Here is a 19,938-nt window from a genome sequence, read left to right as displayed (position 1 = left end):
CTATTGTTCCAAGACCACAATGAGAAACCAAGACGAGAAAGCTGGTGGGCGACACCAAAGTGTGATGCCATAAGAACGAAACATGAGGCTCATTTCACACCGCCTGCAGCACGAAACAGTGACACGTTTGGATTATCACCTCTTAAAAGTGTGCAGTGCGCTTCCAATGACATTACACCACACGCCCTGTGAAACAGATAGGTGAGGCTGCTTGTCACGAGAGGGTTGCTGGTGACAGCTATTAATGGCAATGTACAACGACCTACGAGTAGATTTGCTGGTACCGGCAAAGGAATCTGAGTACATGCTCACATTTTGACACAACATAGGCAGGCGAGTACTGCAGAGAAGCTGCAGTGGCGCGCACCGACTGCTCTCAATCGCACATTCTTCACGCCTCTTCTTGTTCACGGAGGATCTAGTGGCCCGAAAACGTCCCATAAAATCTATGTTTCACGATGTACTGAACGTTGGTGCCGAAAGATCTTGTTTGACGAAAACATATAAACTGGTTTAAAAAAAAGCGAAGCTGTACTAGGGAATTCTTTGCGTTTTCTATTGAAAACGTTGCCACAGGGAAATCGTATGAAATGGTGTCATATCAACAAGGTTCTACTGTACACGCTTGAAACCTGCAATTGAAACAAACATGCCCTCAACTGAAATTATGCCAAGGCAACAATACAAGTTATTACAAAGTGGTTACTGAAGACAGCGTGTTGCAAGGACAGCCGAGGAGCAGGTGGTGTGATGAGATTAGGAGCTAAATAACCAGGAATGCGCTGATGCAAGACAGGCATGTAATTGGAAATATACTGCGAGACCTTTGTTCTACGGTGGACATAAAAGGGGATGATGGTGACAACACACACTGACCGGCGAGGCGTTTCTTCAGCACAATGCGGCAACGTGCCCCGTTGGTGATGAGGCGCAGTGGTGCTCCGGCATGAGCTCCCCGGGCGTGGGCCTCCAGGCGCATCATTTGCCACTGCAGTTGTCGGAAGAGCAGCAGCTGGTCGGGACCCTTGATGCGACAGAGGCGCAAGTCCCCGGGGTCCCAGCGCGGTGTCCGGCTGTCCAGAACCACCCGAGACAGCTAAGCAACCGGGATAAAAAAAAAAAAGGATTTGCTTCATTCACGTAAAGAACAGCAGCCACAGCAGACAAGGATAAACTAGACACTAACTCACAACTTACCTTAGAAAGGGACCCTGCACGCTTTCTTAATTAAGAAAAGGTGAGCCACAAGTCTGATATCGGAGGGTATCGTATCGCAATGTTTTCATAATGCATTTTGTACGAGTAGGGCAATCACCGACCAGGTCCGGCTTTTGTAAAAAGTTATCACAAAGTAGTTGTTGAAGACAGTGTATTGTGACGACATGTCTGTAAAACAGCATGTAAGATCATCAACCTTGTTTGCTTTCTCCCATTTCTTAGTGATCCAACTATGCTCGAAACCGTATCGAAAAGTAGTGAAGGGAATGCAGTGATGCAGAAATATCCCTATAAATGCCCATATCTCCATCCATGCAGAATTTCTCAACGAAGAGAAAGGCAGGGACAAACCTGGATTAACCATGGACAGGGTTGCCCCCCCACCCCCCGCCCTTCTAAGGCAAGTCAACGTCACAGCACAAAATTTGTCAATCACATTCAAATAAAGTTAATTCCTCGCACATTGCGAGAACACCCTTTGAATGGATGGACAAGGCTCATTGTACCATAAAAAGAAATTTGCATACACGCTCAGACCTCGACATAACGAAACAGGATATAACGAAATAATGGATATAGCGAAGAAAATTAAATTCCCCTAGGAATCCTCACAGAGATACATGTATTTAAAACCTAGTTTTAATGAAGTGAAATTGTCCCGGCAATAGATATATAACGAACCAGATTCGTTTGCAAAACCAAAAGATACCCAACCACTGGATCCCGAGTACATCGTTTTCTGCAGGGTTTGGCACTTGTTTGCCATGGCAGTTCATAACTGTCGTGTCCCCACGTCGAATATGCCGTTGAGTAACACTGGTCTTTCTCACCACCGCCTGTAGCTGCGCAGAAGCAGCGGCTTACTGTTGTGAGCCCCTGCAAAGCCATGCCACCATGCTGCAGGGCTTTCTGCAGCGGTGCGAAAGATTAGTGCATTCACTTCTACTGAGCAGCGTGCCGCGCAGCTAGGCACAGCTGGCCGTAGCCTCTGAGATCTCCCAGGCACAACCTTGGGGGTCATGCACAAGCCTGCACGAGTCGTGCCAGGCTGTGTGGCTACGTGTCGTGGCGCGAAAAATTTGTACATTAACTTCTCTTTCTACGGCACGCCATGCAGGCTGCTGCAGCTGGGCCTGGCCTCCGAGCTCTCCCCGGCAATATCTAGCAGGTCGAGCCTACAGTGTGCATTCACTTCTCCCTCTCCCTGCGGTGCATTGCATGGGGTGGCAGCATAGCATGGTGGCATGGGGCATAGCATCCGAGATCGCAGTGGCATTGGTGAAATCTCAGACGCCACGAGCCGGCCAAGCCACCCTGGCGCAGCAAAGTGAAGTTTTGCCCCTAGACTTGAAAAATGGGACGTTGATCAGGTCTTACTCCCACTTATTTCACTCTCTTCCCAAAATAAAAAAACCCAATGCAAAAGTCGCCATTTTGACACATTGGCATAAATCGAGCTCGAATCGCACAACAGTGCTCGACTCCTTCCGGAAAGTAGATTTCTAGGACTTATTCACAAAGTGGCAGGAGTGCTGCGAGCACTGTATCACTGTGCAAAAGGACTATTTCGGAGGTGACAGTGTTTGAATGCACATAAATAAATTACTTTCTCCAAAACAGACACGGCGTACGAAATCTTTGGTACCACCTCACTAACGGAACAAGTGCTACAGAGCGTAAGAGCCGGCAAAACATGACAAAATGGAACATATCAATGAGGTTCGACTGCACATGGCTAACCTGAATGAAAACGAAGTAATCTTAGAGAAACAGTTTAATGAAAAATGCTTCCACTACAGGGGCCCTTTTCATCAGTGTTACTTAATGGTCAACCGAGATCAACCCCATCCTGTGTTGCATGGTGCTTCCAGTGTGTCATTTAGCAACTGTCCTGTCCTCCTTAATGTGTCCATTTAAGTGTGCTGCATACCAAATAAACTATTTAGCCAATTTTACCCAACAACAAGGATATTAGTGACATTTATACACTAAGACCTACAGCTCATATGCCCTGCTGTCCACTGGTGAATGAAACATGGGCCAGTGCTTTCAAACAAGGATAAACGTTAATTCGGCTTGACCGCCATTGGGCGCTCATTTGCGTCACCTGTCTACATAAAATGGCCTCCTTAGGAGCTGCATGCAGACCACTTGTGTAGCCTTATCACGAGCAGCTTGCCCACTGATATGTGTGGGTGCGTCTGACTGCAGGATGCAATGCTGTGTTAGATGTGTGGGTAGATCGACCAGACTCTGGGACAGTGCGTTGCCACATGCACTGTGGAGACTGCAGCTGGACATCTTAGGCACTAAGACACTGCAATGTTGTGTACTGGCAACCCAAGCACAATGAGCACAGTACCACCACCACCACCACCACCACTACTGCCATCATCATCATCATCATCATCATCCTATTTTATGTCCACTGCGGGACGAAGGCCTCTCCCTGCAATCTCCAATTACCCATGTCCTGCGCCAACCGATTCCAACCAGTGCCCGCGAATTTCCTAATTTCATCGCTACACCTAGTCTTCTGTCGTCCTCGATTGTGTTTCCCTTCTCTTGGTACCCATTCTGTAACACTAGTCGTCTGCGGGTCATCTGACCTATGCATTACATGGCATGCCCAGTTCAATTTTTTTTTCTCTTAGTGCCAATTAGAATATCGGCAATCCCGGACGACTCGGAGTACAAGTAGTGACTGTGCTTTGAGCCGCCTATAGCAATGTCTAACATTCATCATTCCATTGCTCTTTGCGCAGTCCTTAACGTGTTCTCGAGCTGTTTTGTCAGTCTCCGAATTTCTGCCCCATGAGTTAGCACCAGTAAAATGCACTGATTTTACGCCTTCCTTTTCAACGATAATGGTAAGCTTCCAGTAGGGAGCTGAAAACGTCTGCCGTATACGCTTATACCCATTTTTATTCTTCTGTAAATTTCCTTCTCGTGGTCAGGGTTCCCAGTGATTATTTGACCTAGGTAAACATACTGCTTCACAGACTCTAGAGGCTGACTGGCGATCCTGAACTCTTGTTCCCTTGCCCGGCTATTCACGATTATCTTTGTCTTCTGCATATTAATCTTCAACCCCACTCTTACACTCTCTCTGTTAAGGTCCTCAGTCATTTGTTGTAACACAGCACAGCACAGTATCAAGGTGTCGGTAGATGTGGCAGTACAACAATGGAATGTCAAAGGGGAGACGAGGCAAAAGCAGAATCAGGTGAAATCATTAAAGTCCTTCTGCACACAACACATTACACATGAAAGAGCGTAGGTTAGGGCATGTTGGTATTCCATAAATGAGGTTTTTTAGCGCACGAAAAGGGACGAAAGACAGTGGCAAGACGCGGACACAGCGCTGACTTCCAACAATTGTTTTATTCCACGAAGCGGTACACATATATATGGGTAACACACACCACCGTACGCATGCGCATATGTACTGATTTCTAATCAAATGAGACAGCAACGAGACATGTGTAATGGAAAGTTAAGATGATATCAAAGATGAAAAAATGACCATGCATAGCCATAGCCAAGCTACCTGCTTCAAAGTTTAGGCACAAGTGCAAATTTCTTTCTTGTCTGTAATCAATTTTTTTTTCTTTAACTGCCCAGGTAGACTACTTGGAAAGATACAAGATTTATTTGTGGAATTTAGTTCATAATGCCAATCTACGAGTTTCCACTGTAGTAATACTATTTCGATATTCACATGTAGAATTTTCAAAGGTCTGATAAGTTGAAACTTCACAGTATTCAAAATAAGTGCTTTTGCATCTAAGAAGTACAAACCTGATAAAATTCATTTTGGAATTGCTTTTCTGAATGTTTTACACTTGTGCGCAACTGTAGTTCTAAGGCATTAGCACCAAAATTAATATAACCAAGATGCTTTGTTTTGTATTGGTAGGGAGTAGGTCCTCCTAGTACACTCTACATAAGGTGCAAAAACAAAGCTTGAAGTAGGCATGTATGTTATGTATGTTGATGTGCTATTCACCCTTTAGAGTAAGAAATCTCTGCTCAAATCATGTGGTTAGGAAAGGAACAAGTAATAATAACCATAAAACACAAAGTGCATACACCAGGGGTGGAAGCGGGCTTGAAAATTTTGGAGCAGCTCAGGGGGAGCAGGAATAGTGCTGTTTTGGAGCAGCTTTGGAGCAATAAAAGGGGAGTTTTCGAGAAGCTTTTGAGCATCAAAAGGAGTGTTTTGGAGCAGCGCAAGTCTGTTTCGGAGCATAATTCTAGGGTCAAACGTCAACGTTCATTGCATATTTTTACTTCTGGTTAGCGCAAGAAACAAAAATTCAAATGGCTTTTACACAACATTCAATGCTGAACTAACCACACTATATAAAAAAAATGTTTCAATCATTAAAACATCACAGGTCACAGAGCAATAACTAAGACAAAACTAGAGATAAGCACTGCTTTGAGTAGCTAAACTTGGCTAGTTTTCAGACAAATGAAAAATAAATGTTCATGTTAATAAATCAGCACAGCTGACATAAGCTATAACACAAAGAGGATTAGATATAAGCGAAATATTGAATTTTACTTAAAATTCAATACTAAACTGACTAAACTTTCGGTTAATTAAAAACATATTTTCCCACCATCAAAGCATCACAGCTGACGAAGCAACTAATACTGGTGCCACACGTACACTTCTGATCGCGATCGGGGCTGGTTCGGATCAGATTTCTTGATTGCGATCAACAATGTTTGCCCCTACACGGTCCTGGATCGAGTTATTACGGTGTTTTAGTTTGGCGTTTTAAAGCTCCACACAGCGCTTGAGCAAAGCGGAAGCACGAATACGCATGCACCGTCCACTTAGCCGCAAGCAAGATAGCGGAGCATTGCCACAGTCTTTTGTTAGCGAGGATGGCCAATGCGCGCGCCCTCTCTCCCACATGCATCGATGCACCTTGTTTGCCTTACTCGTTCTAAGATGGCTGCCTCCAGTGAGGTGTTCTCAAACATGCCGTCCACTTCTACCACACCTTTATGTTCGTCTGTGCAGCACAAGCCATGACAACGATTTCGCATAGATGAAGATTTGTGTTTGCTGAAAGTTGCAAAGGTTGACAAATTTGAAAACCCTGCAGGTCGGAGAATGTACTGCGAAATCTGGGGCGTGCTATGCAGCGCTAAGGATTGGATTAGATGCGACACATAAGCTTGCTGGCTATTACGTGGTGTTCTCTAAGCCAACACTTTATTATCCGGTCCAGTATAAATGGACCAGTAATGCATTAAGAGTGCACGTCTAGCTACTTCAAAGAAAAGTAAGTTATATAAATTCGTGTTGCTTTATAAAAGTGACCAATGGGATTTTTTATTCTGTTTCACTACCCAGAAATTGGCCAGAGGGCACTGCAATTATGAAAGGTCCACTCTGCTATACTAAACCAATGGCTAAACGCATGACTAAAATGTGAAAAATCGCCTGCCGCTCCACCGTGGCTTAGCGGGGCAACTCGGAGTGGAGCGAACCGTGAAGACACTCAACTAAAACACTTCGTTATTGCCTGCTGATCGTCGGCAACTCTCAGAACTGCATAATGCCTTGGCTACAAATTTAGATTTGCAAATCGTGCTTAAATTTGGAGACTATTTCCATTATATAGTTTACTATTGCTGATAAAAATGTTTTAAAGCTTTTGTTATTGAGCTGTCTTCCCTTTTTTGTTTTTAGTGTTTTGAGAATGCTACGCTAGAGGGCGCAGACATCAGTCTGCAATCGCAACCAAGATGTCTGATCGTGATTCACGAATGGCGATTATCAGGATCCAGATCCTGCAAGATCGCAATTGCAAATGACCATGTAGCAACACTCGATCTGGATCAAGCTCAATCCGAATCAAGCTCAATCCGGATCAACCCCGATCGCGATCGGAAGTGTACTTGTGGCACCGGTATAAGATAAAACTAGAGATATGTGATACCTTGAATAGCTACACTCAGCTAAACTGCAGACAAGTGAAAAATAAATGTTCATGTTATTAAAACACCACCGCTGACATGAGCAACAACCAAGAGAAGCCAAGAGATGAGCGAAATGTTGACTTTTACTTAAACTTCGATTTACTTAAACCTGCAACTCCAAGTGACCACGATGGCAACCGCCTCATGCACTTCCCGGCACGCCACAAAACTCCGATGCCACCAGGGTGACAATGCCAGCTGCATTAGCGGAAAATGGAAAATGGCAGGACACCCACTTTCCTGTAGCTCCTTCCTGTCTTTCCCTGCTTGCTAGCTTTTTTGGGCTGGTCCCGTCAAAGCGCACCGCCATAGAGAGAGAGCCGGGAGTACGCCTGAGTGCATCACGTCACGAATTACAGCTGAACGAATGCGTCTCTCCTGCTACATTTTCAAGGCCACTTGCACTAAACACCTCATTGTTGCCTCACATTTGGCGGCACATGGAAGCAGCGCTTGGGAGCAGTTTCGGCGAAATAATTCGTTTAGGAGCAGGATGGTGCACGAAAAGCGGAGGGGCACAGCGTGGCGCAAATGGTGCAGTGCTGCCACCACTGACACACGCAGGAGTGCCGCCATGTGCTCAACTAATGGGATACAAAGCAAAAAATTCTGGGGTTTTATCTCCCAAAACCACAATTTGATAATGAGGCACGCCGTAGAGGGAGACTCCAGAATAATTTGGTCCACCAGGGGTTCTTTAACGTGCATCTAAATCTAAGTGCACGGGTGTTTTCGCATTTCGCCCCCATCGAAATGCGGCCGCCGCGCCCAGGATTCGATCCCGCACCTTCGTGCTTAGAAGCCCAACACCATCGCCATTAAGCAACCGTGGTGGGTAACTGATGGGATACCAACCTGAAATGAAGCAACAAATGATGCAGACTGGAAGTTCACCACCACGGAGTTGACCACCACTTTCATGCCATCGACGACCCGATCGGAAAAGCCGTACCGGCCTCCCGAGCTGCACAAAAGAGAGAAGTGTATTGGTCACAAGGTGACTCGGACACCCTTAACAGCACCCTGAAAACAATGTTTCTTTCAGTGTTACAAATTATGCCCACTTTGTACACTGTGCAAACATTCAGCACTTGCTGGGGGAAATTTGCAATAAAAAAATGTGCACACAAAGAAAGGGGACACGAAGAAAAGTGCTTGTGTATGTTCCCCTTTTATATGTATACATGTATAAAATATACTGTATATAGTCGTGTAATGGCTGCAGGTTTTCTTTAGATTTGGGGTGAAGATCGGGGGTGTGGCTATTACACAGAACGAAAGACATTTTTTTTTCGTAAATATTTTCGGTGGTACTGTACTTATCTTTATTAAACTATAGTACTCGCTTGTACTGGCTCTGGTTATTCTTGGCTATCCCCATAGCGGGTCACCTGCTGGTTGGAGTAAATGACGACACCCCACAGTCCAACGACGGCAGTGTCTCGGAGATAGCCATCAAATCTCGGAGGCTCTGCTTTTGTTACTTGGAGGTCCCGAAAACTCGGCATAGCTGCCTTATTTTGTGACCAATCTAAAAAAAAAAAAGAAAAGCTTCGGAACTCTCACTCCACTCAACAGATAGCACTGCCAACCTTCTCAAAAATCAAGGGTGCGTCTATACATGGATAAATTTGAAATACATATTTTGAGAGGTATTATTTTTGTTTTTGCAAAGTTCAGGGTTCAGTTTTTACACGGGCGCAGCCATTACACAAGAACATCCGGTATTTGTAGCTCGAGGCTCACTAAAACAGACTTGTTATTATCAGACAATGCTACATTCACTCAGACTCAAGCTCTCCAAAAATCACATCTAGCCAGGCTCATTCAGAATCAGATTCACCAAACTCAGACCTTGCCAGACTCACTCCATCTAGGGCTCACCAAAGACAGAATAGGCCAGGCCTGCTGAGAACAACAGGCTTGCAAACTCGCACTCACTCAGATTCACAGAATAATATTAGGCTCAGATTCATGTTAACTCATGAAATCACTGGATTGCACAGATTTATGGATTGGGAGCTCCAACCCATACAGAAAACATGTGTTACTCTAACTGTTGTGTCGGCAGCGGCAGGCAAGCGGGGGGCCCCGACCGGTGAATGCGCGGCTAGCGCCGGCGCAGTGAAGGAGACACGGAGCTAACTGCTCCCGATGAAAACCGGAACGAAGACTCAGCCGACCCGCGGCCGTTTATTATTAAAAAGGACTTCACATGCCAGACGACACCTCCTGATTGGTACCAGCTCGTCACATGACAGAAGGAGGGTGCGCCATCTAGCTAAACAACTACAAAACATACATGTACGATGACACAGAGATCTGACAGGGGGCGACACTATACTACATCATCCCCCCCTGGAAATAAAGCAAGCATACAGTGAAACGCGGACACAAGACGCGCACTTAAGTCCAAAGGCAATTTCAGTTCGTTCCCCCCCACGTTCACACACGCGCACCAGTCGCACACAAAGCACGCACTTAAGTCCACAACAAATTCAATCCATCCCCGCCCAAGTTCACATATATGTGCACCAGTCTTGGGCACCAACACACAGGCAGTCACTCTCACTCAAACAAAGTCTGACAAGGAACACGGCACAAAACTCACTGCACCGCAACAAGGAGCACATTTTATACCTGTGTTAATGAAACATGTGGACTGTCTCCTAAATGTCACAACGAGGCCCCTAGCCGTGGCATTTCAAAGACGGAAATACGCTCTACACTACAGAAACAAAATCATCGAGCCACGGAGGCCGTTTTCTGTCATGATGAGGACGCGTGCGTACCTCAGAAGAACTTTGGGGGTTGCGACGCGTTTCGGTCGACTTTAAAGACCCAGTCGTCCCACTACTATTTCCCTCCCCCTGGTTGAAACATTGAATGTGGTTGTCGCTCAAAGCTGGAGAGGGTTGCCCAGGAAGCTCCTCTCGACATCCTAACAAGTCCTGGGATGCTACCGATTCCCTCACGGAATCAGAGACGACTGCTGACTGCAGACTCGGAAGTGATACAGTCAGACGCACTACTTAACTGATGCCTCTGAAAGGACGATGTCACTACAGAGGAGTCATCGGAATGACTATCCAAGTTTGAATATGAGTACAAAAAGTTTCTATCACTTGTACACAATGTACTACCTGCTGGATCACAATGTACCTGTTGTACTACCTGTTGTACACAATGTACTACCTGCTGGATCCTTCATCACTACGGTTAACTTAGACACATGCCACGTCTTCCCATCACTGAGTACAAAAATAGATGGTCCTATCTGGGCCTTGACTTTACGAGGTTTACTGTACTTAAAAATTCCTTTCCTGTTAAATCTAATTCTGACGGTGTCTCCCACCTTGATACGAGTTGCCTGAGCACCTCTACGTTTGTCTACGTACTGTTTAGTCTGCGACTGTTTCTGCAAGACCCTTTCTTGAACTTGAGACACCAGACTGTCCTGTTCCCGTAGATCTACACAGAGCCGCATGGTTCCATCCTTCTTGCGCACCACCATGAGTGGAGACACCCACTCAGTAGCCTCGACGCGCTCGATGACGTCGCAGTCCTCGAGACGTCGCAATTCATGTGTGACCTGGTCACGGAGAGCCAGGGGTAGTCGGCGCAACTTTGAAGATACTGGTTTCGCATCTTGCTGCCGATGAATTCGGTGCACGAAGTTGTTGACGAGGCCCAACTCGTCACTGGAAAGGTGATTAAAACCCGGAGGCATACCTGTGGGGCTCTGTACTGAAGGAAGCGATGGTAGACGACATGTCAGCGACGTACCGTCGATCTGTATGCCCAAGCGTTGGATGGCGTCTAAACCCAGCAGTGATGTTCCTGTAGTCGTTACGTGGAACGTGATGGAGCATGACCTTTGGAAAAACTGGACAGTGGCTTGCAACAGGCCTTGAATGTCGATGCGTTGCTTGGAGAAATTTTTCAAGTCCACTGTTGTTTGTGACAGTCTGTGCTGTCGACCAAAGTGCTTTCCAACATCTTCGGCCGTCATCAATGAGGCAGACGCTCCCGTATCCACCGGCAGTCGCATGGAGACGCCGTTCGCTACGACTGGAACTTCCAAATCTTTTTTAGTTTCAAAAGCGCTTACCGTCAAGACAGACGCGGACGGCTGCCCTGCGGAAGTTGAAGACAGCGTCTCTGCGGAAGAGACGTGTTGAACAGTACGGGTTTTTCGGCATACTGATGCAAAATGGCCCAACGTGTGGCAGGCGTTGCACCGCCGGTTTCTTGCTGGACAATTCCTGTACGTTCCAATATGTTTCGTGCTGCCACACCGATCGCATGCACCACGGTTCCCGGAGGAGCCATGTGCGAAATGTCGGCCCTCTTGGCGGCTTCTCGGAAGAAGTCGGCCCTCTTGGCGGCCTCTCGGAAGAAGTCGGCCCTCTTGGCGGCCTCTCGGAAGAAGTCGGCCCTCTTGGCGGCCTCTCGGAAGAAGTCGGCCCTCTTGGCGGCCTCTCGGAAGAAGTCGGCCCTCTTGGCGGCCTCTCGGAAGAAGGCGGTCGTCTTGGCGGCCTCTCGGAAGAAGTCGGCCCTCTTGGCGGCCTCTCGGAAGAAGTCGGTCGTCTCGGCGGCCTCTCGGAAGAAGGCGGTCGTCTTGGCGGCCTCTCGGAAGAAGTCAGTCGTCTCGGCGGCTTCTCGGAAGAAGTCGGTCGTCTTGGCGGCTTCTCGGAAGAAGTCGGTCGTCTTGGCGGCTTCTCGGAAGAAGTCGGCCATCTTCATGGCCTCCCGGGCTACGTCGGCCATCTTGGCGGCTCCCCGGAAGAAGTCGGCCATCTTGGCCCGTCGACGGAACACCAAGTTGAGATGCTTCGATTCTTCGTACATTTTCGGAGCCGAACGCGCGGTTCGCTCGATGCAAGGCTTCTAACGAGCGTCCAATTTCTTCTGCCTTGTCCAGGGACAGGGTTTCGCCATGAGCCAGCAACTTTTCGCGAACGCTGACGTTCGCTACGCCATGTATTATTCGGTCTCGGACGCGCTCGTTGTAGGTTGTGCCGAAGTTGCACTGTACCGCCTTCTCCTTCAATGCGGTCACGAATTCCAGGAATCCTTCTCCCTCGAACTGCTTTCGACTGGTGAATTCGTGCCGTTCCGCCAGGACATTTGTTGACGCGGCGAACAGCCGGTCAAGCCGCTGCAAGAGTCTCGGAAACTCTGACGCTGGCGGGACCGCATCACTTGACGTTGATGCTGCGCCGGTCGACTGCCTTGCTGCTTCGCTTGAAGCTGACGCTGCGCTGGTTAACTGCCTTGCTGCTTCCTGCTCCTCGTCTGCAAAGTACTTCCGTTGTCCCTCATGCCCGAGAGCGCTGACGAGTGCGGACGCTCGTCGCGCGTCCTTCCAGTCGCCACCGCCGGCCGCTTCGAGGTGGGCCTGAAAAATTTTTTTCCATCGATACCATGGAATTGACGGTGGCCCGGGCACTTCAAGAAAGACTGGAAGGTTCGCCGTAAAAGAAGCCATGCCCGGTAGCGTGCAGGAGACAGTGCAGGAGGCAAGCTGGAGCTCGCAGCAGGAATGGGCAAGGAAGAACAAAGGGGGCGAGAAGGCCTAGGCTCGGAAGCTTCGCGACGCCAAGTGCGTCGCCGGCGTTTGCCTGCCGTGCGGACACAGGAAGGGACGCTTTACTTACGAAGCTCGTTGGTTTCCCGGGGCTTCGGTCGGAACCGTTGCGGGAATCCCATCCTCGTCGCCAAAGATGTTGTGTCGGCAGCGGCAGGCAAGCGGGGGGCCCCGACCGGCGAACGCGCGGCTAGTGCCGGCGCAGTGAAGGATGACACGGAGCTAACTGCTCCCGATGAAAACCGGAACGAAGACTCAGCCGACCCGCGGCCGTTTATTATTAAAAAGGACTTCACATGCCAGACGACACCTCCTGATTGGTACCAGCTCGTCACGACAGAAGGGGGGTGCACCATCTAGCTAAACAACTACAAAACATACATGTACGATGACACAGAGATCTGACAGGGGGCAACACTTTACTACACTAACTATACGTGCAGTTTTGCACTTCGCACCACTCACCTGTAGCTGGGCTTGCTGCTCGAAGGGGGCCTTAGTTGCTCGCAGGTCTCCACTTCTATAAGCACTTCGTCCAAGCACTGCAGACAATGTAGCATAGGTCATTTTATGCAGGTTATTCACACTTCAGCATGGTAAAGTCTCACAGCTTGAAACTGTCTGCAAAATCTGGGAACTCGAATCAACACCAAGTGCAGGAAGATATTCCAAATTCAGTACCTTTGAACAAGAAGCCCAATTAGAATGCCAAAAACTACACAAAAAGAGCAATTCCTCCAGCTCTAAGCTCATTTGCAGCGACGACAGCAGGTTCCTAGAACAAACACCACCACCCTGCCAAAAAACACATTTTCTGCCATGTGCACAGCAATGCCTTTTGTCAGCTACAATGCTGCCTGCTGCAACTTCCAAATTACATGCACGGACATCATCACTCTTGGAGTGGTGCTCAAAGCCACCACACAAACCATCAAACACAAACGCCACATGGTAGTAGAGAGGGCAGCACATCCAGCTGACGACTGCACAATGTAGCAGAGGTCAAAGTTCGATTCCCAGTGGTGAGGACAGTGGATAAAATTTTGTTTTTGAAGCTGATGCTGAGAACGACGAGGTGGCAAGACGACGATGGCGTTACGATTGCGGCGCCGATGATAACAGTGTGATGGAAAGGACAAACAGAAAGAGCAAACCCCGCCTTAAGCTATTAACTGCTGTCACAGTTGAATAAAGAATAGTAGAAGTTGGGGCAGTCTCCATCTCACTGCATCCATACTGACTAACATCAGCAATGGCAAAGAGTTGTCTTGGCAGTGATTTGTTTTCTTTCTGGAAGCTGCCGGCCAGTCACTGAGCCTGCCGCTTCTAATGTGCCCTCTGCCAGGCACCCATTCAGCACTATCCGCCTAACGAAACAAGGAACCCGTAGCCACCACCGGTGAGCACAAGAAACACACCACATTTTCCATTTCATCTTTATAAAGGCTCAACTATGATCATCAGAAGTGATGAACATCACTGCTCCAGGATTGGATTGAACATCTGCATTTATGCTCCCATTCCTTGCCAAGTCAATGGTTTGAAATCCTCATAACCTCTTCACCTCTATAGCCCTAAACATCTGATTGGCCTCCCTAAACAAAACTGACATCTTTCCTAGAAAAATAAAAGCTTGCTTAAATTTTGTTGTGTGAACACTTCCCAATTGATAAAAACATTGCAAAAGTGAAATCTTACAAGCTTCACAAGTAGCTGAGAAGGAACCAATAAGAAAAAAGAAAACAACTCACCAAGTGGATAGGGACATACTTGAGCTTTGTCCAATGTATCTGCAATAAATGCACAAAGGAGCCAGGAAAAAAATATTAATATTATACTATGTACGCTAAACTGCACACCATCTATATAACCTACTGTGTGCCCTGGATCATGACCAAATTTCTTCAGGTTTCCTGTCTGAATAGAAATAACACCTCACATGCACGACATCTTCCTTGAGCCTCTTTGAAACACAAGGTAGCTATGCTGCAACATGCTAGTTGCAATTAGAACATATCATTAGTATAACACAAAAATTTATTAAGAAAGCTTCATCTATATCATTTTTGGAAAATGCAGCATACTTTTAAAGATTGGCAATGCAGGAAAAAGCTGATATTAGTCCCATTAGCAAGACATGTTTTCATGTTGTGCAGTCAGAGCAACACGAAACTCATGGATGCACCATACGCTTAATGTGATGCTAAAACTACAATCTTTTTTTCTCACTTTCAGATGTCAGCTTAACTTTGCTTGTAAAATGATCTTGAAACAAATACACTTAAACCTCCATATACGAAGTCAGTAAAATCGGCAATTTGCGTCGCTATATCGAAATATTGTTCTATTGAAATTCGACCTTTCATGCAAATAAGTACGGTCGGCGATCAATTTTTTTTACATGGAAAGGGGCCACGGAATTTTCCGAATTATCGGGCAATCGACAAAAGCAAATGTGAATGAGAAAACAATTCATATTGATAAATGTGTTAGTCGGTGACGAATGATACGGCTTCGTGCCACGTACGTCGATGATATCTTCTCGGCGGTACAAATTAGGCGAATCCAGCCACGCTTTCGCGTGCACTCCGCCCCCATGGCTGATAGCAATGACCGCACTGGGACGACGCTATCAGGAAAAGCGCCAGTGGCGGGGAGCGAATGCTTTGTCTCCCTCTCGCTCCAACAGGTCACCAAAACTTCGAAATTATGCAACCTCCAATACTAAACGCGCGGTAAGACAGCTTACATGGTGCCAAGCCATCTCGCCATGCCCGCTCTATATGCAGTAGATTACCTCTTAAGCAAGGCGCACGGCTGCGTATGCGCTCAGCCATGCTTACAGCCATCTGCAGCCACGGCCGAGGTGCGCACGTCAACTTACCCCTGCCCACTCACGAGGTCTTGATCTCGTTACTGTGAGCTCGCTCCCCTCCCCCTATTTCCCTTTCCTCGCAAGGGCAGGCAGCACTCGCGAAGACACCGTCTTTGTTGTCTCGCCCTCGCACACTTTCCTCTTCACCTAAAGCACACAGTGCGCGATAGGATCTTATCACATTTGGACTTTATATGGAACATGATGCGCCACTTCGGCGGTCGCTCTTCTCACGCTGCGCGCGATTTTAGAGGTGTGTTTGCAAGCAGCCGCTTATAATTCAATCATTTGGCCATCTGCGTCCGCTGACGCTTCCTGAAGCTTCCGTTTATTGTCTCGGTATTACTTTGCGTTGGCAGTGACATTTTGTTATATTGAAATGGCACACACACTTCGTTATAATTAGGTCCCAGATACATGGTGTTCTAAGGAAAAAGGTTATGAAAAGTTCAATACTTCATTATACTGAGAATTTCATTATATTGAAGTTCATTATATCAAGGTTTAACTGCATACATATTTCCCTGAGGCGCTGTTGTCCACAATTCTGCATGCCGCAATAGTGCATTAAAGCAACAGCATTCATGAATATAATGATATTTAAAACATGTTGTACTCTGTACTACCTTGGAACACTTCTGGTTGGACCTTCAGAGCAAGTTTAAATAGTATGAGTAAACTGTTTTAGTAAAACAAGTTTGGAGATAGATGACTGAGTGTTTGTTCTCAGTGTCATTGTCATGTAGCAGATTCACCTCTTTGGCTTTTTGTTTCACTATATTTTACATCAGGCATACATTTAAAGTGGCTGGACAAGTGCTTTCAATGTATGCCAGACATAAAATAATTGATAGTTTCATATATGGCATTCCTGTAGAGTGCTCTCACATGGAGACTGCATTCTGTAAATGTGACGACAATTCCCTAAAGAAATTTAAGCTCTTAATCCATTCCCCAGCTGTGTGCTTTTCGCAATTCTAAAGATGGAAGCATGGGTGAAATAAAATTTTTTATGGACGGAAATAATTGGAACCTGAAGAAATAATAAATAATCCATCAAAATGTAAATAGGCATTTCCTTAGCACTACAAGATTATTCACACATATCAGTAAAAGACTAAAAGGCCTTAATGCAAGCTTTTGCTTGGTACTAACTTCTTTTATTTAGCCCTTCAAATGAATTCTCTTTTCATATGCACATGCAATGCATAAATGGTCTTCGTGCGCAACTGCTGCACTGAACTTAAGGAATTTTGTTTTATTTAAGCAAAAAGTTATGTTATACTGACCCAAACATTACAAGTAGAAAATGATTTAGGTTCTGAAATTTATTGCCTGAACTGCCAGAAATCAGCTAATTAAAAAAAGAAATGGAAGTCCCAAGTTTACAATTCTGTCTGCTAAAAAGAGATGCTGCAATTTTGCAAACTGTATCTACCAGAGCATCTAAAGATGACAAATTTTAGAAAATTACTGCCAGTATATATAAAATCAATCCAGTTTTGCAAGTCCTATTCATAGATTAGTGTTGTGTTTCATAACGGTGTATAATATATGTATATATACAGATGAGGAGAAGCACTTGTCCTTATCTCTTCCATGTGTCCTTGCATAATTTTTTTTCAAGCTCAGTTTTCCAGTCAACATGTCAGACAAACTAGTCCAACAGTTAGTCCTTCTGTAATATTATGATTTCGAAGCTGTAAATAAGTGGTGATATACGTGCAACACTTGTAGCGCAGAATGTTGCTTACCTCTTTGAATATTCGAGGTATAATCAATTTTTGTTAAAGGATTTGAAGACCTAAATAAAAAAATTCATAATAAGAACGTAATTATAATGCACGATAATGCAATTGCAAGATTGTAATTTCGTTTCCATTTTTCATTAAATGCAACTTTGCAACCTCATTAAGAGTGGTTCAGTGAATGTTCAGCAAAACAATTTTTCTGCTCTTATTTATATTTGGATTACGTGCTAAACTGAGGTTCTGCCTTAGCAGCAAAAACGCATACATAATTAAGGAAGCCAAATGCAGTTCAAGGACACAATAGTTTTTATGCGGTGCCAAAGTAACTGGAACATGGGAGGGGGAGGGAGGGATGATAAAACTATTCTGGCAGTAATTAATAAAGGGATAATGAGACATCCACCCAAACGTAGCTAAGTGCTACAAAGGAAACCCATACGGGTTTCTCAAAAGAAAAGTTTCGCATTTGAAGAAAAATTCGTCCTGGTCCGGGACTCAAACCCGTGACCACCGCCTTTCCGGGGCAGCCGCTGCACCATCTCAGCTAACCAGGCAGCTAGCAGATGGCAGGCGAAGTCGAATTTATTAACAACTCAGAAGCATGGGCAAGATTTTGATGTAATAGTTCTGTGCAATGCCACAAGGTGGAGATAAGTAATTAAGATAGGTATAATTATTATCTCTCATTATCATTTTGTCATTACCCTTTATTAATTACTTCTCTCCACCTTGCATGATTCCACTGAACTATTACGTCATTCTGGCAGTAATTCAGCTAATGTCAACTAGCAGTCTATGTTGTAGTCTATGGTGACCCTTGACTGCTGCAACTGCCTCACAAGCAATGCAGCGATGAAGAGCAAAACGAGAAAAGGCGGGCACACCTTGAGAGTGAGATAGTTGCAGATGGCGCGTGTCAGGCAGAGCCAGGTGGGGAGTTCGAGCAGCTCCGTGAGCACCTGCTCGTCCAGCTCCAGGTGCCGCAGCTCACAGTGGCCCCGGAGTGTGCTCAGCTGGATTTTGTCCAGCGACAGGTTCTTGGTGAACCTGATCCCGCGAAGGGAGAACAGACACTTGTGAGGTAACAAAGAAAACTGTGCTCCAATATCACATTGCACCATATATGGTAGCCTCCCGTGATACCACAATGGCGATACTGTTGTCATAGTACTGCATTCTGAAATACCAACACAAATCTCAGCAGTGCAGGCTGATGCAGCACAGATGCACGTTCAACTACAGTGGTCTTCCCTGAAGACAAACTTCATTAGGCTGAATTCTTTTGATAAGTTATACTTGGGGGACATCTCATTCCAAAAGACACAGCCCTCCTATTAAACGAACTTCTGACCTGGCCCCAGTGTACATTTCTGTTTATCTAAAGGGTATCCAAAATGTGCACTGAAGGCTTCTCATCTCGAAATAGAGAGAAGGTACCTCAAATGTTTACCACTGTTTAGCATTGCAGATAGAATGACAGACAGCCAATTTTTCCACATATGCGCCAACCTTGTCTAGATATTTGTCACAGGCCTGCTACAAGTGCTGAAACCTGGATGTCCATGATGTCTGATGTGTAAAATGCGTGTAGGTAGAAATCGGCCAATTCGACGTCCGACTACTCGTGCAAGCAACGCCTCCAAGCAAGTTTTCAAATAGTTTCCACCGAGTTCCGATGGGCTAAAACAAGCTAGGCTGCCATTTTCATAACACCTCAGATCATTTTGACATGTGTTTCACCCCTTGAACAGCAGCCTTGCAGATTTCATCAGCTTTTCGTGAAGTGCATGCACAATTGCTTAACCGCACTGACCCTCATGATGACTGGACGACACGCTGCTCCCAACTTCTGGTGAACCTTTGCTAGCGTCACCTTCTTAGCACTGAAGAGCCCAGTTACATCATTAACGTTGCAGATGACACAAAGGAGTGTTACATTTAGCACTGCATGATGAGAACTGCCTCTACCACACTGTACACACACACACACCAGATTATAGCCGTACGCAGCACTTTCAACACAAGCACAGGCTCATACTGCACGGAAAGTGGCATCATTATTTGGCACTTTCAGAACTTTATATATGGAAGTGCCTCACATTTGACAGAAATTGCGATATGCAATGGGTGAAATAGAAAGTTGACAGGAAAAAGCAGTGCATTTTCCTGCTGTAAGTGCTCGGCTTTTTGACCTCAAGGAGCTGTTTTACAAATGGCATCACAGCATCTCTCTGCAGCAAACACTTTTTTTTTCTATATGATGCTCCCATTGAAGACTCACTTGGTGACCAATGTTGAGTCTGCCATGTTGTTTTAGTATTTACTAAAACAGCATGCAAGCTGTCGTTTATGTTGTGCTACTATAAACAATTATGACTAGAACATAAGTGCCTACACTAGGATGTCGAGTTACATGAAATGTCAACAGACACCAAAAGGTTTTCCGTTCAAAAGATGAGAAGGCTTAAGCTCATTCTGTGATAGTTTTAATGTTTGTATTT

At 45.9% G+C, this 19,938-nt stretch overlaps 2 protein-coding genes across 2 annotated transcripts in view; both read right to left on the bottom strand.

Annotated features, from left to right (window-relative positions):
- The window catches only part of LOC126537817 (bridge-like lipid transfer protein family member 3A), a 103,328-nt gene that overhangs the window by 70,280 nt on the left and 13,110 nt on the right, over positions 1-19,938 (bottom strand). Inside the window, exons 2-6 of the mRNA XM_050184899.3 lie at positions 18,322-18,484; positions 14,563-14,601; positions 13,277-13,353; positions 8,077-8,185; positions 877-1,096 (exon numbers count right to left, since the gene is read on the bottom strand). Coding sequence (XP_050040856.1) covers positions 877-1,096; positions 8,077-8,185; positions 13,277-13,353; positions 14,563-14,601; positions 18,322-18,484 — 608 coding nt within the window. The remainder of the gene's footprint in view (positions 1-876; positions 1,097-8,076; positions 8,186-13,276; positions 13,354-14,562; positions 14,602-18,321; positions 18,485-19,938) is intronic.
- On the bottom strand, positions 9,364-11,668 carry LOC129386468 (uncharacterized). The gene is made up of 2 exons (XM_055074456.2): positions 10,417-11,668; positions 9,364-10,364 (listed from the first exon to the last, which is right to left on the bottom strand). The coding sequence occupies exons 1-2, from the start codon at positions 11,270-11,272 to the stop codon at positions 10,201-10,203; spliced, it is 1,020 nt and encodes a 339-aa protein (XP_054930431.1). The 5' UTR covers positions 11,273-11,668; the 3' UTR covers positions 9,364-10,200.

This window comes from Dermacentor andersoni, chromosome 4 (assembly GCF_023375885.2).
Source record: "Dermacentor andersoni chromosome 4, qqDerAnde1_hic_scaffold, whole genome shotgun sequence".
NCBI classification, from domain to species: Eukaryota; Metazoa; Arthropoda; class Arachnida; order Ixodida; family Ixodidae; genus Dermacentor; species Dermacentor andersoni.
This window is presented reverse-complemented; position numbering and strand designations above follow the sequence as displayed.